The 26,230-nt window shown below is 39.5% G+C and overlaps 3 protein-coding genes across 5 annotated transcripts in view; 2 read left to right on the top strand and 1 right to left on the bottom strand.

The window, feature by feature from the left end:
• The window catches only part of rsf1b.1 (remodeling and spacing factor 1b, tandem duplicate 1), a 31,508-nt gene extending 28,193 nt beyond the window's left edge, over positions 1–3,315 (top strand). The window contains exon 16 of the mRNA XM_062049027.1: positions 1,422–3,315. Within this exon, the coding sequence (XP_061905011.1) occupies positions 1,422–1,909 (488 nt within the window). The 3' untranslated portion in view covers positions 1,910–3,315. The remainder of the gene's footprint in view (positions 1–1,421) is intronic.
• LOC133651091 (neural cell adhesion molecule 1-like) overlaps positions 1–26,230 on the bottom strand; it is an 881,445-nt gene that overhangs the window by 231,738 nt on the left and 623,477 nt on the right. The gene's annotated exons all lie outside the window — the stretch shown is intronic.
• Positions 5,985–26,230, top strand: part of LOC133651092 (rab GTPase-binding effector protein 1-like) — a 47,916-nt gene continuing 27,670 nt past the window's right edge. Inside the window, exons 1-6 of one of the 2 annotated variants that reach the window (XM_062049030.1) lie at positions 5,985–6,125; positions 19,064–19,192; positions 23,907–24,110; positions 24,176–24,336; positions 24,424–24,543; positions 24,731–24,866. In XM_062049030.1, coding sequence (XP_061905014.1) covers positions 6,080–6,125; positions 19,064–19,192; positions 23,907–24,110; positions 24,176–24,336; positions 24,424–24,543; positions 24,731–24,866 — 796 coding nt within the window. In that variant the 5' untranslated portion in view covers positions 5,985–6,079. Of the gene's footprint in view, positions 6,126–19,063; positions 19,193–20,346; positions 20,453–23,906; positions 24,111–24,175; positions 24,337–24,423; positions 24,544–24,730; positions 24,867–26,230 lie in introns of those variants that run through there. The other variant, XM_062049031.1, reaches the window with a different exon arrangement.

Consider the following 26,230-nt stretch of genomic DNA (forward strand, 5'->3'; position numbering starts at 1 on the left):
AACCCGGCCGTATTGGCATGTGTTATAATGTTAAGATTTCATCATTGATATATAAACTATCAGACTGCGTGGTCGGTAGCAGTGGCTTTCAGTAGGCCTTTAAAGGAGTCACATTATGATTTTTTTTCTGTATTTAAAACATTTCCTTGTGGTCTACATAAAATGTAATGGTGGTTCTATGGTCAAAATGTTGCATAGATTGTTTTACAGATCATCTTCAAGTCGCTTTCTGACCGTCGCTTCAGAATGCGCCGTTTTGTGGGCGGTCTTATTTACGTGGATCACCTTCGTCAGCGTCTTGTCCCCGTCATCTTTGTTGTAGCGTGCAAGGACGGGAGGGGAAGAAGTGTCAAAAGATGGAGCTAACTGTTTAAATGACATTCAGACTTTACTTCAATCAATAACGGAGCGGCATCTCCTCATCCGTGGCTCACTAGTGCAACAACAACGCCGGAAATGTGTCCCGTGAAAAAACATCTGACCGGAACTCTCTAATAACTAAAGTTCTTTGGGTGAATAATGTAAACTCACTACACCGCTATGTTTTAGCGCTTCCATAGTGAGATATAAGTTAGAACTTTACACTACTTTATATTACAAATGGCAACAGCAGAGGATGAATGTCCCAGAACAAGAAGATGGTAAAAAAGAAGAAGCTTATGGACTACGGCATCAGCACGGACTACATTGGTGCACGTACGCAAATTTTCAGGACTTAATGCAGACAGATCTCAAATACTAATCAGAAAGATAAGAAAAGTTGGTTTTGCATAATATTGCGAAACAAAACGCCAGATAATATGTCTGCTAATGGGTGCCATTTTGCGGTCCTTATACACACACCATAGTAATACTTGTATCTCTGACTACGGTAGCCGTAATGGGACGACGATCCATCAAGCGGTGCGGCTTCAAAATCGTACTAAAACATTTTGACATATTTTTGAGTGCCGTGTGTAATGTTCTTTATTTTCAATGGAACATTTCAAGTTTTAGTGTTGTTTACTGGCGTCATATTGCAGTCTACACATATCTCTTATGTGTGACTACCATCTACTGGTCACACTTATCATTACACCATGTACCAAATAAAATTGCTTTGAGGTCGGTAAGCACAACCAGAATTACTCCGTACCGGGTTATAAGGCGCACGGTCGATTTTTGAGAAAATTCAAAGATTTTAAGTGCGCCTTATAGTCTGAAAAATACGGTATTTGTTTGTCGTTAGTCGTGTATCTACGTTATTGACAAGGAACTTTGTTATTTGAGTGTTTCTACTGCAGCTTGCATGAGGCTTGAATTATTAGCGCCGCCTGCTGGTTGGTGCTAAGAACTGACATCCGTGAAGAGTCCATAGCAGTCAAGACATGTTCTAAGAACTGTTACATGATTTGAAAGATCTGTTTGGTTGTGTGTTCCAGCGAGCTTCTCCCAAGACTCTGAGGAGGGCTCCAAGGATCAGTTAGCGAAGAAGAAAGGCGACTCCTCGGAAGAAGAGTCCCGGCAGCGGCGCCGGCGCCTCGCCCTCAAGCGCAGGAGAGCCTCGGAGGAGGAGGACTCTGACAACACCTCGGACGAGTCGTCCGAGGAGGACCGGCCCGTCCGTAAGCGGGTAAACCGCATCGATTCGGACGACGACGAAGAGGAGGAATCCGAGAAACCAAAGGAGAAGAACGCCGCCGAGGAGGGCGCTGGCGTCACGGCGAAGGGAACAAACACATCGGACTCCAACGCGGCCGAGCCGACGCCAACGCCAACGCCTCCGCCGCCCGCCAACGGACAGACCAAGAGCGTGGAGGGCGTGATCAGCCGGAACGGCCAGGAGGGGGCGGCACAGGAAGAGGACGAAGATGACCTCTTGGGCGTCACGGACCTGGTGGACTATGTCTGCAATAACGAAGACTTGTAAAAAAAAAAAAGATGGTGTAATATTTCTTTACATTTTTGTGCTATTGTATTTTTATATTCATTAACTTTATTGTTTTATAAATGTTTCTCCGCAACACTTCCTGTTTGGACATTAGAGAAAGGTCTCTCTTCATGCAGAGATCCCAGACAATGGCAGAAGATCTGGCATTAGGTCGCCTTTTTACGCAGCAGCCAGCAATGCAGGATTATTGCTGTTGGAAATAAACCCAATCCCTTTCACACAGGCAGCCTTTATGTCACGGCGCCTTCAAAAGGCTGAGCGCTGCTCCCCGAGTTCACACAGGAAGATGAAAAATGGCGGTTAGTGAGGTACTTCATTCCAGCCTGGGTGAGGCGTAATAAATACACTTCCCTTATTTTCTACGCCCAGTCTAGAAGTTAGCCCGTGCGTCCTCAAGGGGTGTAAGTAAATCTTTGGGCACCCAATGATCCGATTCACTTCTCAATTCAAACCAATTCTGGCAATGTATTTATTGGTATAGTTCTAATGAAACGTTGTCAAAACAGGTTAGAAAAGCTCTGGTTGAAAAATCGGTTCAATCAGTTTTTGAGTCAGAATCGGGATGAATCAGAATCACAATCCGGATGTGAATTGATCTTGTTTTGTTATGCCATTTTTCATATTGTACACATTTTAACTGCCATTTGTGTTCCTACGTTTTGGGGGAAAGGGAGCAAAGACAAACCCTAATAACAGTATCTAGTCGGGACTTTTATACATACAGTATATATATAATGTATTTTTTTGTATATCTAAATGTTGATTGGTTGTGGTGTCTCTAAGCAACTGTAAAGAGTGTTATTTTCTTTGTACGTTCATAAAAAAGGGTCCGTTTTTATGATCTTGTCTTCCCGTACACAATAGATACATTTTTTTTAAAGTCAAGATTGTAAAAATGTGTGTGTAGTTATTTGTAATATATCTATAGAGGCATTTTTAATTCCAATACCACACGGCAGTTCTTCCTATTGGATTGCATGAGTTTTTATCCTAGGGTATTATGAATTTTCCAACAAAAGACAACAAATGTTAGCATGTGACCTGTTTTATTGTTAGACAATAAAACAGGAAGGGGAGGGGCTTGGCATACAGTAGGACCACTGAAGCTTGTTTCTATTTACCATGTAAGGCTGGCCAAAAACATACAAAAAAAAAAAATGTTCAGAGCTGCATGGTCTGGTGCCAGTGAACAGTATATTACGTTTTTCTCTCGTTACCTCATGAATTTAGGAGGAACAGCGCCCCTAAATCCTTCCTCCTCTTTTCCCATGCCCTGTGTACAGAGCTTATGACCCCGTTATTTGTTTACTGTTATTTCTTATGATCTTGTACATTTGTCATAATAAAAGTGCTTTCAAGCCTCAAACAAAATTGAGGTTTTTATTTTACACTGGCTTCGTCTCTCCCACACCCAATAGTTACGTTGTGTAAATGGTAAATAAAAACTGAATACGATGATTTGGAAATCCTTTTCAACTAATATTCAATTGAATAGACTGCAGAGACAAGATATTTAATGTTTGAACTGAAAAACTTACTCATTAACTTAGAATTTAATGGCAGCAACACGTTGCAAAAAAGTTGTCACAGGGGCATTTTTACCACTGTGTTACATGGCCTTTCCTTTTAACAACACTCAGTAAACGTTTGGGAACCGAGGAGACCAATTTTTGAAGCTTTTCAAGTGGGATTCTTTCCCATTCTTGCTTGATGTACAACTTAAGTTGTTCAACAGTCCGGGGGTCTCTGTTGTGGTATTTTAGGCTTCATAATGTGCCACACATTTTCAATGGGAGACAGGTCTGGACTACAGGCAGGCCAGTCTAGTACCCGCACTCTTTTACTATGAAGCCACACTGTTGTAACACGTGGCTTGCTGAAATAAGCAGGGGCGTCCGTGAAAAAGACGTTGCTTGGTTGGCAACATATGTTGCTTCAAAACCTGTATGTACCTTGCAGCATTAATGGCGCCTTCACAGATGTGTAAGTTACCCATGTCTTGGGCACTAATACACCCCCATACCATCACAGATGCTGGCTTTTCAACTTTGCGCCTATAACAGTCCGGATGGTTCTTTTCCTCTTTGGTCCGGAGGACACGACGTCCACAGTTTCCAAAAACTATTTGAAATGTGGACTCGTCAGACCACAGAACACTTTTCCACTTTGCATCAGTCCATCTTAGATGGGCGTTTCTGGGTGTTGTTGATAAATGGCTTTCGCTTTGCACAGTAGAGTTTTAACTTGCACTTACAGATGTAGCGACAAACTGTAGTTACTGCCAGAGGTTTTCTGAAGTGTTCCTGAGCCCATGTGGTGATATCCTTTACACGCTGATGTCGGTTTTTGATAATTACCGCCTGAAAGATCAAAGGTCACGGGCATTCAATGTTGGTTTTCAGCCTTGCCGCTTATGTGCAGTGATTTCTCCAGATTCTCTGAACCTTTTGATAAAATGATGGACCGCAGATGGTGAAATCCCTAAATTCCTTGCAAAAGCTTGTTGAGAAATGTTCTTAAACTGTTCGACAATTTGCTCACGCATTTCTTCACAAAGTGTTGACCCTCGCTTTTCATGGAAGCTGCTTTTATACCCAATCATGGCATCCACCTGTTCCCAATTAGCCTGTTCACCTGTGGGATGTTCCAAATAAGTGTTTGATGAGCATTCCTCAACTTTCTCAGTCTTTTTTGCCACTTGTGCCAGCTATTTTGAAACATGCTGCAGGCATCAAATTCCAAATGAGCTAATATTTGCCAAAAATAACAACGTTTACCAGTTCGAACGTTAAGTATCTTGTCTTTGCAGTCTATTCAATTGAATATAAGTTGAAAAGGATTTGCAAATCATTGTATTCTGTTTTTATTGACCATTTACACAACGTGCCAACTTCACTGGTTTTGGGTTTTGTGATTATTATCCATTCAATTTGATATAAATTAATTAGTTGAAAAAAATATATTTTTTTAAAAATAAAAATGATCAAAACATCCATTATTTCTTATGAAACAATACAAAATTACGCTCAAGCAGGTCATCTAGTACTGTACGGAATAAAGCTTGTCTCGTACCGAAAATAGCCAAGCCAGCAAGAAGAAGTTAGTGACTGAAGTAATGTTGCTATACAGTTTTATACATCTATATTTAGTACATTTATTTTGTAATTTAATTCAAGCGTGCACTATGTTGTTAAAGGTCGATACATTTTAGTTTGGTACCGGAAATAGTCTTTATCGTATCGTAAAATAGTCTATTTAACAAGGATGTACTCAGTGAACAAAGTTATAATGTTGCTATAGTTTTACACATAAATAATTAATTAATTTAATTTGTTTTTTCATTCAATAGTGCAGTATATTGTTAAATAATCTAATAATAATAATTTATGGGCTTAACCCGAAGCACTGAAGCGCGTTAAAATTAAGTAGGCTGCATTGAAAATAGCGTGTTTATTACTTTGTTGTTGTTTTAATACTTTGTTAAATGTTTGACAATAATAATTTGCATGCACTTATTTTGAAAATATGTTTGTTAAAATATCTATACTATAATGTTATTTAAATTAGGTTTAGGGAAAAAGTTATTATACGACCGGAAATAGTCTCTCTCGTACCGGAAATAGTCTATTGAGCACTTAAGAAGGAATTAGTGAACGACGTTATAATGTTGCGATACAGTTTTTATATGTTTCGTAAATATATATTTGTACTATCATTCAATCGTGCATTTATATTGTCAAACGTCGATACATTTAATTTTACTTTAAGGTTTATTTGAAAGCGCTGAAGCTAGTTGGAATTAAGTCGAGCTGCTTGTTTTAATACCGGAAATAGTCTGGGTCGTTCCAGAAATAGTACATTTAGCAAACAAGAATAATTTAGTGAACGAAGTAATGTTGCGATATATTAGTATGCATCTCTAATCAATACATTAATCTTGTAATTTCACTCAGTCGTACAATATATTATAATGTTGTTAAACAAACGTCGTTAAGTTCGATCTTACTTTGAAGGCTCATCCGGAAGTGGTGCTCTTTCCCCCCAGTAGGCTTTACTGTAGTTGACATGTTAGCCTGTTTCTCTGTTGGACACTCCTAGCTTGGATCTCATTGCTCTGCTGGTTACTTCAAGTCCCCTCAGAAGGAAACCATGGCCGAGCAGGCCGCGGGATCCCCGCCCTCGTCCCGGCATGACGGTAACACCAGCTCTTTTTTGGGTTATGTCGGGAGAACAGTGGTGGTTAACTACCTCCGGAGACAGCATTTGGCGGCCTCTGCATCTTTTTGACAGCGTTAGCATGTTAGCATCCCCGGAGCTACGTGTCACACACGGGCTGTCATCAGATTATAAACTCACGTTGCGGGTGTTTAAATGTGCTTAAATTGTCTATGTGCCATTATCGAGATGAAATAATGTGTGGTATTTCGCTAGAAGGTTACAGACTAGTCTAGAAACGTGTTATAACACAGTGGTTGCAGCTGCTATACCTGTCAATATCATGTTCCATACCTTCTAAGTGTGCAGGAGGTACTTGATGAGCCTTTATAGGTGATTGTTATGTGACCTGCACCTACCAGGAACTAAGTCCACCCCAGCCAGGTGGCCCAAGCAGCGGTGTAGGGGCCATGTTTGGGTCCTGCAGCCTTTTCTTGACAGCTTGTAAACAATCAGTTTTCCACCCATTGTTTGGCTATTTGAGTTTGAGTTGAGTTTGAGTTTGAGTTTATTTCGAACATGCAAGCATACAACATGACACATCAAAATGTCCAGTTTCACTTTTCAACATGTTCGAAAAGGAGTAGGAAGAAGCAGAGCTTATTTAATCCTACCCCTTTTCTTTTACATAACAGTTGCTAAAACCTTCGTTCACTCCCTGTTCCCAATTTATTCACAATAAAAATAAACAAATAAATAATAATTGGTGATATAAGTCGTATTATATATAATGAGATAAGTAAGATTATTTTGAGAATGAAAGAATGGATGGATGGAATAAATCCAGAATGTTTATCATGGTTCTTCTTGTTTGTACTTTGTAAACACTTTAAGTTTGAAGAGTTTCTTGAAGTGGATCATATTAGTACATTGTTTGATTGCTTTGCTTAATCCATTCAATAATTTAATTCCACGTACTGATATACTGAAGGTCTTAAGTGTTGTACGTGCATACAGATGTTTTAAATTACATTTTTCTCTGAGATTATATTTCTCCTCTTTTTTTGAGAAGAATTGTTGTATATTCATGGGTAGAGGTTATAGTTTGCTTTATGTATAATTTTAGCTGTTTGCAAATTCACTATGTCGTGAAATTTCAGTATTTTTGATTCAATAAATAAAGGATTTGTATGTTCTCTATATCCAACAATATGTATTATTCTAACTGATCTTTTTTGTAACACCGTTAATGAATGAAGTGTACTTTTGTAGTTATTTCCCCATATTTCTACACAGGTTTGTGTAGAAATATGGTTGTTGATGTTGTATGATGTTTGCTGTTTGTGCAAAACTCAAAAACAAAATGTTACAATTGCCAAAGACACACAAAACCCCAACTTTTTTGATTGATTGAAACTTTTATTAGTAAATTGCACAGTACAGTACATATTCCGTACAATTGATCACTAAATGGTAACACCCGAATAAGTTTTTCAACTTGTTTAAGTCGGGGTCCACGTTAATCAATTCATGGTAACGTCTGTCTATCTGTGTTGGCCCTGCGATGAAGTGGCGACTTGTTCAGGGTGTACCCTGCCTTCCGCCCGAATGCAGCTGAGATAGGCTCCAGCACCCCCAGCGACCCCGAAAGGGACAAGCGGTAGAAAATGGATGGATGGGATGTATGAGAGAAATGCTGCAAGTTTACAGAACAAAACAAAAGTTAGCCTGCCTGAGAGGTATCCACCTCTAAAGACTCTGGAAGGGTAATATTTGACGTTGTGATGCAACAACGGCCAAGTGTTTAATAAAGACATAAAGTAAAATGTAACTTCTCGTCTGGGCATCCCCGCTCATGTCTTTAAAAGTAAACTGCACTTTTCTTTGGAAATATGCCTATCATTCACAATTAGAGATGTCCGATAATGGCTTTTTTTGCTGATATCTGATATTCCGATATTGTCCAACTCTTAATTACCGATTCCGATATCAACCGATACCGATATAAACAGTCGTGGAATTAACACATTATTATGGCTGATTTTGTTGTAATGCCTCGCTGGATGCATTAAACAATGTAACAAGGTTTTCCAAAATAAATCAACTCAAGTTATGGAAAAAAATGCCAACATGGCACTGCCATATTTATTATTGAGGTCACAAAGTGCTTTTTTTTTTAAAAACATGCCTCAAAACAGCAGCTTGGAATTTGGGACATGCTCTCCCTGAGAGAGCATGAGGAGGTTGAGGTGGGCGGGGTTGGGGTTGAGGTGGGGGGAGGGGGGGTGTATATTGTAGCGTCCCGGAAGCGTTAGTGCTGCAAGGGGTTCTGGGTATTTGTTCTGTTGTGTTTAGAATAGAATAGAATGGACTTTATTGTCATTATATCTGCATATAACGAGATTAAGGACTCCAATTTAAAGGCCTACTGAAACCCACTACTACCGACCACGCAGTCTGATAGTTTATATATCAATGATGAAATCTTAACATTATAACACATGCCAATACGGCCGGGTTAACTTATAAAGTGACATTTTAAATTTGCCGCTAAACTTCCGGTTCGAAACGCCTCTGCGGATGACGTATGCGCGTGACGTAGCCCGGCGAACACGGGTATGCCTTCCACATTGAAGCCGATACGAAAAAGCTCTTTTTCATTTCATAATTCCACAGTATTCTGGACATCTGTGTTCGTGAATCTGTTTCAATCATGTTCATTGCATTATGGAGAAGGAAGCCAAGCAAGCAAAGAAGAAAGTTGTCGGTGCGAAATGGACGTATTTTTCGAACGTAGTCAGCCACAACAGTACACAGCCGGCGCTTCTTTGTTTACATTCCCGAAAGATGCAGTCAAGATGGAAGAACTCGGATAACAGAGACTCTAACCAGGAGGACTTTTGATTTGGATACACAGACGCCTGTAGAGAACTGGGACAACACAGACTCTTACCGGGATTACTTTGATTTGGATGACAAAGACGCAGACGTGCTACTGTGAGTATGCAGCTTTGGCTTTTTTTTGCGTATGTACGTAACTTTTTTAAAATATATAAGCTTTATGAACCTTGGGTTAGGTGAACGGTCTTTTGGGCTGAGTGATTGTGTGTGTTGATCATGTGTTTGAATTGTATTGGCGTGTTCTATGGAGCTAGGAGCTAGCAGAGGAGCTAGGAGCTAGCATAACACGTACCGTACCGTAAGTGCGCGTCACGTACGTAACTTTTTAAAAATATATAAGCTTTATGAACCTTGGGTTAGGTGAACGGTCTTTTGGGCTGAGTGATTGTGTGTGTTGATCAGGTGTTTGAATTGTATTGGCGTGTTCTATGGAGCTAGGAGCTAGCAGAGGAGCTAGGAGCTAGCATAACAAACACGCAGGTGTTATTATGCAGGATTAATTTGTGGCATATTAAATATAAGCCTGGTTGTGTTGTGGCTAATAGAGTATATATATGTCTTGTGTTTATTTACTGTTGTAGTCATTCCCAGCTGAATATCAGGTACCGTGAGTATGCAGCCTTGGCTGCTAAACATTCGATAACTTGACCGTATGTGCGCGTCACGTACGTAACTTTTTAAAAATATATAAGCTTTATGAACCTTGGGTTAGGTAAACGGTCTTTTGGGCTGAGTGATTGTGTGTGTTGATCAGGTGTTTGAATTGTATTGGCGTGTTCTATGGAGCTAGGAGCTAGCAGAGGAGCTAGGAGCTAGCATAACAAACACGCAGGTGTTTTTATGCAGGATTAATTTGTGGCATATTAAATATAAGCCTGGTTGTGTTGTGGCTAATAGAGTATATATATGTCTTGTGTTTATTTACTGTTGTAGTCATTCCCAGCTGAATATCAGGTCACCCCCGGCTCTCACAGCATCTTCCCTATCTGAATAGCTTCAACTCCCCACTAGTCCTTCACTTGCACTTTACTCATCCACAAATCTTTCATCCTCGCTCAAATTAATGGGGAAATTGTCGCTTTCTCGGTCCGAATCTCTCTCACTTCATGCGGCCATCATTGTAAACAATAGGGAACTTTGCGTATATGTTCAACTGACTACGTCACGCTACTTCCGGTAGGTGCAAGCCTTTTTTTTATCAGATACCAAAAGTTGCAATCTTTATCGTCGTTGTTCTATACTAAATCCTTTCAGCAAAAATATGGCAATATCGCGAAATGATCAAGTATGACACATAGAATAGATCTGCTATCCCCGTTTAAATAAAAAAAATTCATTTCAGTAGGCCTTTAAGGTGCGGTAGTGGGAACAAATATGGGGTAAAAATAAATAAAATAAAATAAATTACACAGCAGGCAATAAAGAAAAAAACTAATAATTGAAATAAACAGACTACTATCCAATAAGAATAATAAGCAATCCTGTACAATATACAAAACACTATAGAAATACAAAATACTGTACAATATACAGAACAAGACAAGAGTACCGGAGTAATAAATAACAATCAGTGTCGGACATATTGCACTCGAAGGGTAATATTGCACGGTAGGGTATTAGGGTAGGATATTGTATAGGGGTGAATTATTATTATAAGTTAGAGTTCAAGATGGTGACAGCTCTGGGAAAGAAGCTGTCTCTCCGAGCCTGTTTGTTCTGTTATGTTGTGTTACGGTGCGGATGTTCTCCCGAAATGCGTTTGTCATTCTTGTTTGGTGTGGGTTCACAGTGTGGCGCATATTTGTAACAGTGTTAAAGTTGTTTATACGGCAACCCTCAGTGTGACCTGTATGGCTGTTGACCAAGTATGCCTTGCACACACTTGTGTGTGTGAAAAGCCGTAGATGTTATGTGACTGGGCCGGCACGCAAAGGCAGTGCCTTTAAGGTTTATTGGCGCTCTGTACTCCTCCCTATGTCCGTGTACATAGCGGCGTTTTAAAAAATCATAAATTTTACTTTTTGAAACCGATACCGATAATTTCCGATATTAAATTTTAAAGCATTTATCGGCCGATAATATCGGCAGTCCGATTTTATCGGACACCTCTATTCACAATCCTTATGTAAGACAAGAACACGCGTGTTTCTCTTTTTTATGCATTCTTAGTGGTAAAACACGGGCAAGTACGCGGTGGCTAACGGGAGTACACAATTCCGCCCATAAAGCCCTTTGCAAAAACATCCAAATACCGCCAACAATACTCCATTTAAATCTCGTCACCAAGTATTAGCAATATTGTTATTATAAGCGCTAACGCAGACAGACTATTTTTAGCGGTGCTGTGATCAAGGATGGTTTTCACTGCTGGACTCTAGAAAGAGGTTCCGCAGCCTCCGTAGCAGAACCTCCAGGTTCTGTAGCAGAACCTTCTGTAATAGCTTCTTACCTCAGGCCGTAAGACTCTTGAACGCATCATAATAATCCCCTCAATTCCCCCCCAAAATGGATTAACTCGCTGGAATATAAAGACAATATAACATACATCCATAAACGTGGATGCATATGCAAAAGTGCAATATATTTATCTGTACAGTAATCTATTTATTTATATCTGCACCTTATTGCTCTTTTATCCTGCACTACAACGAGCTAATGCAATGACATTTCGTTGTTATCTGTACTGTAAAGTTCAAATTTGAATGACAATAAAAAGGAAGTCTAAATCTAATCACAGAGTGCATGCTAACTATCTTATGCTGACATATTGGCTGCTGCCGCTTGGCTTCTGAGTTTATGAAAGGTAATTATAGATTATAAATTAAGCCTTTTACCGGGACAGTAGAAGGTTGTAGCCATAAACTGAGAAGTTGGTCTACTTTGACATTTAACTTATACCGAGAAAGACACGAAAAGACGCTCGTTTTTACACTTGCGTGAAGATTAAGAATTATTCTTCATCCAAACGGGAAGATATAAACATCCCATCAGTCGGCATCCCGGTGAGAGCAGACATTGTACAGTAAATGATTGTTTTATTACGTTCATAGTTTGTATTTCTTGTTCAGGACTTAGCAATACTGCTACATGATGCTTAGTGTTTCACTAAAGCGAGCTCTACCGTATATTCAGGTTCAAAAATATAAATTTCTAGATCATCATTTTCCCAAAGAAATCTTTGTGGTCTTCCACAAAGTCTGCTATGATTAGTACTGTTGTCCTTGTTGAAAGGAAAAGCGACCATAAGGCGCCTGTGTAAATTATTAAGCCGTTGTATGCTTAAAAATGAACCAAATAGGTAAATATGACATGTTATTAGTAATGTGCCTGTTACTACATTACATATTTACTTAAAGCAAAAACGATGGAGGTTTTTTATAGCACTTTATTGGCGGAATAGATTGAATGCCATTACCTCCATTACTAGCTGACTTTTGCTAGAGTTAATTTACGAGTTAGAATGCATAAAAAAAAGAAAAACATATGTGTTCTTGTCTTGTATAAGGATTGTGACTGAAAGCAAAAAAGTGCAGTTCCCCTTTAAAGATGTACATCTCTAAGGTCTGGACCGTCTGGCTGACTTCCTTCCTTCTTTTTAGATCAAAATAGAAACATTTGCACACAATTTAGAATAGCATGGTTTTCATTTTGACAATAAAACATGACTAAAATATATAAGTTTTTCTTTGGAAGGCAAGGTTAAGGAAATATTAGCAAATTATATATATACAGGAGGCTAAACCAAGGGCGATACATTTCAGCATCGCCATGAAAATTGAGAGTTATGTGATTTATTTTTTATTTTTTACTATACATGATTAAAATGAATCACGTTGGTTTTATATCAAAACGGTAAAAAAACAAATCCACCAAATTTTCATAAAATTATAATCAAAAGGGAAGGCAAGTATTTTCATACCAAAGACTATAAAAATGTTGCTTGGCACTCACCATCAAGGGTTGGAATTGGGGGTTAAATCACCAAAAAATTATTCCCGAGCGCGGCCACTGCTGCTGCTCACTGCTCCCCTCACCTTCCAGGGGGTGGAACAAGACGGTGGGTCCAATACAGAGGGTAGATTCACCACACCTAGTGTGTGTGTGACTATCAGTGGTACTTTAACTTGAACTTTTCTGCCCCCTGGATAATCAATAAAAAAATGAGTAGATATTTACTCTTGTAACAATCCCACCACCCAGAAAAATATATATTAATGTGAATAAAATACGGAGAATCATGCTTTTGATGAGAGATCAAGGAGTAGGGATGATACTCGAAACCGGTTTTCCCGGTTGTTTGATAAGAAAAGAACCGAGTCCTCGGACTCGAATCCCTTTTTGAGAACCGGTACCCGTTATCGAGACCACTATAGTAAAGGAAAAGAGTTTATTCTTTATTCGAATCCCGTCCCGACCAGAAATGCTCCGTGGGACATCACAGGAAATGACGTCACGTAGCTCAGTCATTAGGCGCAGATAGCGAAAGCAGGAAAACAATGGACGGGAAAAAGCGCTCCAAGGTGTAATAAAGTTCAAAACAAAAGCTATAATCCATCGAATAACTTTACTGAGATTTTAGCAGGGTAAAACACATGACGAACACTTTTACGACCAACCGGAAACATAGCAACGCACCTCCTTTACGGCAGCTGTCGCAACGTTCTTAAAACAACCGCAGCACATACATATATATACAACATATCTCCCTTTTTTAACTTTTCTTTTTCTTTCCTTGTAAACAAAACAAAATCACACTGTAGATGTGTTGTCTGTCTAATTATAAATAATGCAGACGAGGCGTGTTGGCTGAGTTCTTGACGTTTACTTTCACAGCGTGGCAACATGCAACACTTTTCGGGGCTACCGCGCATGCTCGTAACTCCCGTTGCATGCTGGGTAGTGTAGTTGTTATATTCTCTAGCTCATAACATTTTTCCCACATAAAGAAATAATGTTAACTCAATAAAGTGTATTTCTTTTTTTAGCTTTAACTTTTCATTTATTAGCATTGTAACTACATTTGCAAAGAACTTTTCTCTTCATAGAATGTTCTTTCAATAAAGAAATAAAGTTCAAAAATGTCTAAGCATCATAACAAACAGTTATGTCAAATAGCAGCAGAAGTGCACTTTTTGGAGAGCTGTATTATTTTCAGTTTTGTGCCCAAGGGACTGATTTTATTTAACACTATATTATTATTTATACACCTATAGTGATCACAGAGACAGGTTGTTTTTGTGTTACTGTATATATTTGTTTCTCTGAAAAATCCCACTTAATATACTTTGGGTAACAACAGTCAATATTTATTTATTTTATTTTATTTTTCTAGGTGGGTAACAGTCAATATTTATTTATTTATTAGATTTTATTTTTTTATTATGTAATAAAAGTGAGCTTTTGTTAAACCAAATATTGTGTGTTTTTTTCCATATACAACAACCTATCTGGACTCGATAAGAGAATCGATAAGGAATCGGTTCGATAAGAGGATTCGATAATAGGCTAGAACTCGATAATTCCTTATCAAACATCATCCCTATCAAGGAGTAGAACTAAAACAACCGAATACCTGTTTTGCTTCATAGAAACATACATTTTTTATACAGTGCAAAGAAAAATATTTTTTCTTGAATTATATTTTTAAAGTCCGATAGCTTGATTAAAATAATCCAACATTTAGATTTTTGTGAAAAACTAAAGAAATAGAAATAAAGATTCTCAAAAAATTTGTCGATGCATGGATTTGTATGAGACCGTGGTATTTTACTCTACATGGCCTATACCAGGGGTCGGCAACCCTCAATGTTGAAAGAGCCATATTGGACAACGAATACAAAAATAAAAATCTGTCTGGAGCCGCAAAAAATTAAAAGCTTTATTTAAGTGTTATAATGAAGACAACACATGATGTAAGTGTCCATATTAGCTATATGAGCCTACTTTCAAAATGACTATGTGTCGCAGGCTGACGCAAATCTTCGTTGACAGAAATGTTGAAATATTTATTCTACACATTTTTACAACGTTAGTAAACCACAGGCTTTTCAGAGTGTGAGATAACTCCTGGAGATTACTGGCTTAGAATGTCCAAAGGTATAGATGTGTGTGTCCAAGTTAAAGGAAACGGCAGGCTATCTTCTTCTAGTAAATTTATTTGCAAGCTGGGTAATGTTTGCTGTGGTCTATAACGGCACCATATGTTGCTCCAAAACCTGTATGTACCTTTCAGCATAAATGGTACCTTCACAGATGTGTAAGTTACCCATGCCTTGGCACTAATACACCCCAGTGGTTCCCACACATTCATTTATTTGTGGCGGCCCGCCACGAAAGAATTAAGGCTGCCACAAATAGATTTTTATTTTTTTAAATTTTTTATTTATTTATTTATTTTTTGTCCAGTCTAGCTTCTCAGGCAAATCATATAGTTGATGTAGATGCCCATATCGGCTGTTCAGATTTACTATACAAAAAAGAGAAGCTCTTTGTTCAGTGGATCAGATGTTTGATGAAGCTCTGTGTCTATCTACCACCACTACTGTTTTCTGTTTATTTGTTACTGACTGTGGCAGGACACCTCAGCCTCTGTTTCACTTTATGTTGCTGGTAAATAATATGGTTGTAGTAGTAGGCTAAAGTTAAATTATTTAGTATGCTCTAATTAAAGGGGCAGAGCTTTAAGAGACATTTTAGCTTTTATATTTTTATAAGATATATTTTTTGTAAGAACCACAATTAATAAATATATTTCAGTGAATAACTTATTGTTCAAATCTGTATATAAATATGTACCTAAAGTGTTGTAATTATATTGTAAAATGGATGTATGGATGGATGGACGTTTAAAACAAAACTATTATTAATTAGTAAGTATAAATTTTTTGAGCCTTTTTAGAGAAAATCATATCATTGTAGTCAATTATGCAAATTACTCGAAGATGTCATGCCCATAGTCACGCCCCCACCGCCACAGGTATCTTGGCAGTTTATGGGAAACACTGCACCCCCATACCATCACAGATGCTGGCTTTTGAACTTTGCACCTGTAAAAATCCAGATGGTTCTTTTTCTCTTTTTTCTGGAGGACACAACGTCCACAATTTCCAAAAACAATTTGAAATGTGGACTCGTCCGACCTCAGAATACTTTTACACTTTACATCAGGCCATCTTAGATGAGCTCGGGCCCAGCGAAGCCGGCGGCGTTTCTGGGTGTTGTTGATAAATGGCTTTCACTTTGCATAGTAGTTTTAACTTGCACTCACAGATGTAGTGACAAACTGTAGTTACTGACAGTGGTTTTCTGAAGTGTTCCTGAGCCCATGTGGTGATATCCTTTACACACTGATGTCAGTTTTTGATGCAGTACCACCTGAGGGATCAAAGGCCTGTAATATCATTGCTTACGTTGAGTGATTTCTCCAGATTCTCGGAACCTTTTGATGATATTACGGACCGTAGATGGTGAAATCCCTAAATTCCTTGCTATGGCTGGTTGAGAAATGTTGTTCTTAAACAATTTGCTCAGGTATTTGTTCACAAAGTGGTGACCCTCGCCCCATCCTTGTTTGTGAATGACTGAGCATTTCATGGAAGCTGCTTTTATACCCAATTATGGCACCCACCTGTTCCCAATTAGCTTATTCTCATGTGGGACTTTCCAAATAAGTGTTTGATGAGCATTCCTCAACTTTCTCAGTCTTTTTTGCCACTTGTGGCAGGCATCAAATTCCAAATGAGCTAATATTTGCAAAAAATTACACACATTAAGAGTGTTACTAAAACGGCCTTCTTTCATCTCCGTAATATCGCTAAAATTCGTTCCATCTTGTCCACTAGCGACGCTGAGATCATTATTCATGCGTTCGTTACGTCTCGTCTCGATTACTGTAACGTACTATTTTCGGGCCTCCCTATGTCTAGCATTAAAAGATTACAGTTGGTACAAAATGCGGCTGCAAGGCTTTTGACAAAAACAAGAAAGTTTGATCATATTACGCCTATACTGGCTCACTTGCACTGGCTTCCTGTGCACTTAAGATGCGACTTTAAGGTTTTACTACTTACGTATAAAATATTACACGGTTTAGCTCCAGCCTATCTCGCCGATTGTATTGTACCATATGTCCCGACAAGAAATCTGCGTTCAAAGAACTCCGGCTTATTAGTGATTCCCAGAGCCAAAAAAAAGTCTGCGGGCTATAGAGCGTTTTCTATTCGGGCTCCAGTACTCTGGAATGCCCTCCCGGTAACAGTTAGAGATGCTACCTCAGTAGAAGCATTTAAGTCCCATCTTAAAACTCATTTGTATAATCTAGCCTTTAAATAGACCCCCCCTTTTTTAGACCAGTTGATCTGCCGTTTCTTTTCTTCTCTCCTCTTCTCCCCTGTCCCTTGCGAGGGGGAGTTGCATAGGTCCAGTGGCCATGGATGAAGTGCTGGCTGTCCAGAGCCGGGACCCCGGGTGGACCACTAGCCTGTGCATCGGTTGGGGACATCTCTGCGCTGCTGACCCGTCTCCGCTCGGGATGGTTTCCTGTTGGCCCCGCTGTGGACTGGACTCCCGCTGATGTGTTGGATCCACTGTGGACTGGACTTTCACAATGTTATGTCAGACCCACTCGACATCCGTTGCTTTCGGTCTCCCCTAGAGGGGGGGGGTTACCCACATATGCGGTCCTCTCCAAGGTTTCTCATAGTCATTCACCGACGTCCCACTGGGGTGAGTTTTTCCTTGCCCGTATGTGGGCTCTGTACCGAGGATGTCGTTGTGGCTTGTACAGCCCTTTGAGACACTTGTGATTTAGGGCTATATAAATAAACATTGATTGATTGATTGATTGAAAAAATAACAAAGTTTTCTAGTTTGAACGTTAAGTATATTGTTTTTGCAGTCCATTCAATTGAATATAGGTTGAAAAGGATTTGCAAATCATTGTACCCGGTTTTTAATTTACAATTAAAAACGTGCCAACTTCACTGGTTTTGGGTTTTGTATATGTGTATATATGTATACATATATGTATGTTTATGTAAAAATCTGCTGTACAATAGGCGTGTCCCTTTTTCAGGAACACTTGTACAAAAACTCACAATAGTAGAGATAGAGTGCTAAAAACGTTATGACAGACCACATAAAAAAAACGGAGTGAAATTTAAAATTTGTTTTTGTGAATGAGAGACCCAGAATGTACATGAGAGTAAAGAATGTATGATTTACAATATTAACTATGAACGATAAAACACAGAATATCAACATATGAACGTCGTTGCCAGCCTGAGCTGCTGGAGTTGCTGTGATGGAGATTACTGTAATAACTCTTATATCAGTCAAAAGCGCATATTGTAACTGTTGAAATACTTTCTATATTTCAAGACTTACGGTAATTTGAAAACAGCTCTGCACATCATAATTGCGGCTACAGTTTTGATGTTAAAAGTCTAAAAATCATGGATTTTTAGACCATGCCGGATCGAAAATCTTAACAAGCCATATTTTGTCCAGGTCTGACCTTTGGTATTTACAGTCAAACCAAGGGCTAGTATCTCTACTTCCTTATATTTTCTGGTCAGCCCATTGAGTAATTCAAGCACTGCTGCCACCTAGCTGGAAGTCTGTGTATTGTTCAAACATTTATAAAGACGCTAATACTGTAAGGCCCCCTAATGCGAGACGAGACTATCTAGCTACTGGCCTTGCCTCCTTAGTACTTGGTAGATGGGTTTCACTTCTCACATTACTTATTCAGTTGCACTGTTCATGCTGCAGCGTGCACTAAAGTCCTGTACAATTCTGACCTGACTGTGTGGATTGTAAAATAACTGCCACGTGCAAAAAATCTTTTAATGTGTTAATCAAGATGAAGTTGTGATGTAACAGTTCAGGCCAGCATGGAATGCTCCACGATCAATGGACGAAGGGTTATGAAATACATACAGTATGCATCTCTGTGCTAAACGTCTGACTGTACACCGTCTAAGAAGCCTGCATTATTAATAACTAGTGATCCTGTTTGACAGTCTGGCCTGCTTTAATGCTCCAATGTTTCTTTCTGCTTCCGTTCGTTGGTCCCAGACGAGCTCCAGCAGCGAGAGGAGGCCCTGGAGCGGCAGAGGGCCGAGTTCGGCAAACTCAAGCAGCAGCTCGAGGCCGAGTTCAACCAGAAGCGAGCCAAGTTTAAAGACCTCTACTTGACCAAAGAAGGTGTGCACGCCGTCATATCTGAATTGTTGTTTGTAACGATGCATACTGTTGATACTAGAGGTATTAACAGCGGAAATGCCCTTTTTTGTCCACTTTTTCATGCACTCCTGATAATTATTAAAGTTGAAAAAATAAATAAGTATAAATATCAAAGATGTATAATATATATATATATATATTAGGGATGTCCGATAATGGCTTTTTTGCAGATATTCCGATATTGTCCAACTCTTAATTACAGATACCAACCGATACCCATATATACAGTCGTGGAATTAACACATTATTATGCCTAATTTGGACAACCAGGTATGGTGAAGATAAGGTCCTTTTTAAAAAAATGAATAAAATAAGATAAATAAATAAAAACATGTTCTTGAATAAAAAAGAAAGTAAAACAATATAAAAACAGTTACATAGAAACTAGTAATTAATGAAAATGAGTAAAATTAACTGTTAGGTTAGTACTATTAGTGTGCTTACGGACTGTATCCCTTGCAGACTGTATTGATATATATTGATATATAATGTAGGAAGCAGAATATTAATAACAGAAAGAAACAACCCTTTTGTGTGAATGAGTGTAAATGGGGGAGGGAGGTTTTTTGGGTTGGTGCACTAATTGTAAGTGTATCTTGTGTTTTTTATGTTGATTTAATAAAAAAATAAAATAAAATAATTTTTAAAAAACGATACCGATAATAAAAAACAAAACGATACCGATAATTTCCGATATTACATTTTAAAGCATTTATCGGCCGATAATATCGGCAGGCTGATATTATCGGACATCTCTAATATATATATACAGTATATACTTTGCTCCCATTTTTCATGAGTTGAAGTCAAAGATCTAAAACTTTTACTATATGCACAAAATACCTATTCCTCTCAAATAATGTTCACAAATCTGTCTAAATCTGTTACTGAGAATTTCTTCTTTCCTAAGAAAATCCATCCCATCTCACAGGTGTGGCATATTAAGATGCTGATTAAACAGTATGATTATTGCACAGGTGTGCCTCCGGCTAGGGGGTTAGAAAAGCAGTCAGTATCTGGTGTGACCACCATTTGCCTCACGCTGTGCAACACATCTCTTTCACATAGAGTTGATCAGGTTGTTGATTGTGGCCTGTGGAATGTTGGTTCGCTCCTCTTATATGACTGTGCCAAGTTGCTGGATATTGGCAGGAACTGGAACACGCTGTTGTATACGCCGATCCACAGCATCCCAAACATGCTCAATGGGTGACATGTCCGGTGAGTCTGCTGGCCATGCAAGAACTGGGATGTTTTCAGCGTCTAGGAATTGTGTACAGATCCTGGCAACATGAGGCCGTGTATTGTCATGCTGCAACATGAGGTGATGGTTTCAGATAAATGGCACAAAAATGGGCCTCAGGATCTCGTCACGGTATCTCTGTGCATTCAAAAGGCCATCAATAAAATGCACTTGCGTTTGTTGTCGATAACGTGCGCCTGTCCATACCATAACCCCTCCCCCACCATGGGCCACTCAATTCACAACGTTGACGTCAGCAAACTGTTCTCTCACACGACGCCACAAACGCTGCCTGCTATCTGCCCTGAACAGTGAAAACCGGGATTCATCCGTGAAAACAACACCTCTCCACTGTGCCAGACGCCATCGAATGTGAGCATTTGCCCAATCAAGCCAGTTACGACGACAAACTGCAGTCAGGTCGAGACCCCGATGAGGACGACGATCATGCAGATGAGCTTCCCAGAGACGGTTTCTCACAGTTGGTGCGGAAATATTTTGGTTATGCAAACCAATTGTTGCAGCAGCTGTCCGGGTGGCTGGTCTCAGATGATCAGGGAGGTGCACCTGCTGGATGTGGAGGTCCTGGGCTGGTGTGATAACACGTGGTCTGCGGTTGTGAGGCCGGTTGGATGTACTGCCACATTCTCTGAAACGCCTTTAGAGACATCTTATGGTAGAGAAATGAACATTCAATTCACGTGCAACAGCTCTGGTGGACATTCCTTCAGTAAGCATGCCAACTTCACGCTCCCTCAGAACTTGCAACATCTGTGGCATTGTGCTGTGTGATAAAACTGGACATTTCAGAGTGGCCTTTTATTGAGGGCAGCCTAAGACACACCTGTGCAATGATCCTCCTGTTTAATCAGCATCTTGATATGCCACACCTGTGAGGTGGGATGGATTATCTTGGCAAAGAAGAAATGCTCACTAACACAGATTTAGACCGATTTGTGAACAATGTTTTTGTGTGTATATACTAAAAATTTTAGATCTTTGAGATTAAACTCATAAAAAATGGGGGCAAAAACAAAAGTGTTGCATTTATATTAGAGATCTCCGATAATATCGGACTGCCGATATTATCGGCCGATAAATGCTTTAAAATATAATATCGTAAATTATCAGTATCGGTTTCAAAAAGTAAAATGTATGACTTTTTAAAACGCCGCTGTAAGGAGTGGTACACGGACGTAGGGAGAAGTACAGAGCGCCAATAAACCTTATAGGCACTGCCTTTGCGTGCCGGCCCAATCACATAATATCTACGGCTTTTCACACACACACAAGTGAATGCCATGCATACTTGGTCAACAGCCATACAGGTCACACTGAGGGTGACCGTATAAACAACTTTAACACTGTTACAAATATGTGCCACACTGTGCACCCACACCAAACAAGAATGACACACATTTCGGGAGAACATCCGCACCGTAACACAACAGCAACACAACAGAACAAATACCCACAACCCCTTGCAGCACTAACTCTTCCGGGACGCTACAATATACACCCCCCGCTACCTCCTACCCCCCCCCCCCCCCTTACTACAACCTCGCCCCCCCCCAATCCCGCCCACCTCAACCTCCTCATGCATGTCCCAAATTCCAAGCTGCTGTTTTGAGGAATGTTAAAAAAAATAATGCACTTTGTGACTTCAATAATAAATACGGCAGTGCCATGTTGGCATTTTTTTCCATAACTTGAGTTGATTTATTTTGGAAAACCTTGTTACATTGTTTAATGCATCCAGCGGGGCATCACAACAAAATTAGGTATAATAATGTGTTAATTCCACGACTGTATATATCGGTATCGGTTGATATCGAAATCGGTAATTAAGAGTTGGACAATATCGGATATCGGCAAAAAAGCCATTATCGGACATCTCTAATTTATATTTTTGTTCAGTATATATATAGCTGGTATTCTGACACGTGACTTCTTCCCGCATGTGAAAACCAGTGATGGTCGGCCAAACCAAGCTGGCTGTTGTACATCAAGCAGCGCAAACTATCTAAGTACAAAAGAGGCTTAAATCTTCCTGCAAAAAGCAGATACGAGCAAAAAATCTAACTATGCAATGGAATAGACACTAATAAAAAAAACATTTGTCCAGTGATATCAAGGATTACGTCGGTCGCGTTCTCAGACATATCGAACGATTGTGCTCCGGACGCCATTCTACACGACAAAACAGATGAAAACTTGGAAAAGCGTGGAGGTCTACAACTTTTTTGTGTGTGGCTGGGTCAAGGAAATTGGTATCAAGACAGTCCCAGATAAATACGTATCGTTTTTGCTCGGATAAGGATGCATTTCATGTTTTAACTTTGCGTCTAAGATGCCTTGTTTGTTGCTGTTGCACACGCCGTTTACGAGTAGTGTGCTTTTTCCCGTCTTTATCAAAATATAACTATAGATGTCAACATTGTGTATTTGCTGAAAGCTTCATTAGTAATTGCTGCCTTTGGTAAAAGCTGAACTCTTTTGGGTTTTGCTCACATTTGATTTCCTTCATATAGACATACCGAGTTGGTGCTTTTCAAAACAATCCTAGCAAACATGTGTTTAAGAAATACAAATAATATCAAGATAATACTTAAATGGGAAATAATAACCGTCAAAAGTATATCAAACAGACCTTTTAACGAAGTGATCACTGCAAACCCATGCATTCTTTGTCTGTGCTCCCTTGGACTGGAGTGTGTGCTGCATGCTTTTGTCGTCGTCGTTTCCACAAATCTTGCACTTTTTCCACCGATTTGAACTGTCCGTACAGCCGAAATCAACACAAGTATAGGGCTCTTTTTTTTTTCTTCGAGAAAGGCTTAATGGCGCCTATCGTACCCATTGAGAACAGAGCTAGCTTGACCACCACATATATATTTAATGGGCGGGACATGAGCCAGACATGACGTCTGTAACATCCCAGCAATACACACACATATGTACATATATTTTTTTAAATATATTTTTTCAACTTTAATAATTACTTGGAGTGCATGTAAAAGTGGAAAGAAAAGTGTCGTTAATGAACACAAACAGAAACAGAACACATGTAAACACGGCAAGGCTCAAACTGCTCAGTCAGCATTAATAGCGCTGATAAGTTGATCGTAAACAACAGTACGGGAAAGCTAAGTATCAACCTTTTGAAGTGCATGCAGGGGTTTGAAATTATGAATGGTATTTTGGTCAGCTGTTTGTCATCAGAACATTTGTCAACTTCTAGGAGCGGCCAAACATTTATTTATTGTACTTAAAACAATGGTATGACGTGCATGTGAAAGTGGAAAGACAAACCCTGCATGAACTTGGATAGTGGAATTTTAAAGCGCATGCAGAGGAAGGTAAAGCTATAGGACACTGTGGTGTTCGCCTTCCTCTCTCATCCGTCATCCTCTCCTTTTTTTCCGTCTCCAGAGGAGCTGAAGAGGCAAACGACGGCCCTGGAGGCCGCCCAGGCTGAGCTGAGCGCCATCCAGGCCGAGCTGTCTCAAGCCCAGGGCGAGATGGAGAACATCAAAGCGGTGGCCACCGTGTCGGAGAACACCAAGCAGGAGGCCATCGACCAGGTCCGCAGCCAGTGGCAGGAGGAGGTGGCCTCGCTGCAGGCCATCATGAAAGGTAGAAGAAAACTAAAACACTGTCACTCTTTGTTTTTTGTTTGTAATGCTCTTGTCCTTATTCAGACACCGTCTGCGAGTACGAGGTCCAGTTCCACCAGCGTCTGGAGCAGGAGCGAGCCCAGTGGGGCCAGTACCGGGAGGCCATGGAGAGGGAGGTGGGCGACCTGAGACGCCGGCTTACTGAGGGCCAGGAGGAGCAGAATCTGGAGAACGATATGAAAAAAGTAGACTCTCTATTTGACTCATATTGGGATTGAACCATTTCAACGGGACAATTTAGATGTTTATGGGGCTATAAAATGTTCTTCAAGGCTCAGGAGGATGCGGAGAAGCTTCGCTCGGTGGTGATGCCCATGGAGCAGGAGATCGCCGCACTCAAAGCCAAGCTGACAACAGCCGAGGACAGAGTCAAGGAACTGGAGGCGTCGAAGGTTTGTCTACGTTGCACACAATGTAATTAACCAATTTACTCTGCTGTAATTACACAGCTCTGCTGTAATTGTGTTTATTCCGGACACAATCCAGCGACTTTGCACTGGGATTTTTTGGCATCTACAGCCTTGTTTTGTTCATCTTCTTTTTTCTAATTTCCAGTTATTAATGTTTTTGTTCTGGCAGGTCAAGGAGCTCAATCACGTTCTGGAGGCCGAGAAGTCTTGCCGCACGGACCTGGAGATGTACGTGGCGGTGCTCAACACGCAGAAGTCGGTACTGCAGGAGGATGCAGAGAAACTGCGCAAAGAGCTACATGAAGGTAGTGGATTACTGACCATGAATACAAGACGGGAAGAAAGGTTTTGTTTGGGGAGTTTTTGTTTCTGTGCTACATGTTGGTTTATGCATATTTCTTAAGACACCTGAATATAATGCAAAAAAGAATAAGAAAAGCTAGGACACGCTTTGGAGAGTTTTAGTTTTGTCACAGCAAATTGAGTAATCTATCGATTAATTTATTTGTTTATTCAAATAACGGACTAAAGCCCCCTTTCTCGACACAATGTGTATTTTAGGGAAAATTGTTGAATTACGTGTCACATTGAAATTGCGCTTTGACCACGGGAGCATCGCTCTGTATTACTTATATATAGGGACGTATATTGCTAGGAGTTTATTGATACCAAATCCAATATCGATATTTTTTATCGATACCGGTATGTATCAGTACTCTTATCGGTAACATATGTAATTGGTGTAAAAAAATATGTGAAACTTTTCTTTTTTTTTTTACCATTTTTAATAGCACAAGTGGTTGTACACCACCAACATCATCTAACATCTTTCAGCAAAGGAGTGTTTTTTCAACACCTGCTTTTTAGGTCTTAAACAAGTCAACTATGTTTGCAGTGCAAATTGCAAAGCAGTCGTTATGTCATAATCTTGTAAAGACACATATCCATCACTGTGTTTTTAATAATTACAATTACACTCGGCTGGAAATAATATTTTTGCATGACATTCATGTGCAGAGCACATACCTCTTACGTTATATATCATATCAAATATATATTATAAATCAATACAATCAATTATCATGTTAGGTTGGTGTGCATTTTGTAACAATAGGAATTGTTTTTTGTGTTTATGTTGCACGCAGACTTATTTAAGTGACAATATTGAGGGTTGACAGCTACCGATGTATTATGTCTGTGTAGACATGTCCACTATTACTATCTAAATAAAAAAGACCCAGTAATTACTTCAATTAAATTTTTTTTGAGTGGATTAATTTTGGCCTGTGGATTATTGGGTCGCTACGAGTACGGTGACTGAAGCGCTGTATGTAGGCGGCCGGATGTAAAGCGTGTTTGCTTAAAACTGACTCTTGCTTTTAGGAGCGTGCGTGATTTTGAAGGACTTTTGAGGAAATATTTCTGCGTTACAAACTTTTGTGTGGTGATGCTTCCTTATTTGTGTATATTCCAAGCTAATTATATCTACTTGTGTCTTTTTTATGCATGGCACAGGCACTTGAAGGGAATGTAACAGCGTGGATAAAAAAATACAGATAGCAACCAGGTGATATAAAACTAATACAGTAAAGAATCTTTGAAGTCTTAAAGAACCAAATCAAAGAAAATACTCTGTGATAAAGTATAATAAGTGACAATCTAACAATGT

This window comes from Entelurus aequoreus, linkage group LG05 (assembly GCF_033978785.1).
Source record: "Entelurus aequoreus isolate RoL-2023_Sb linkage group LG05, RoL_Eaeq_v1.1, whole genome shotgun sequence".
NCBI classification, from domain to species: Eukaryota; Metazoa; Chordata; class Actinopteri; order Syngnathiformes; family Syngnathidae; genus Entelurus; species Entelurus aequoreus.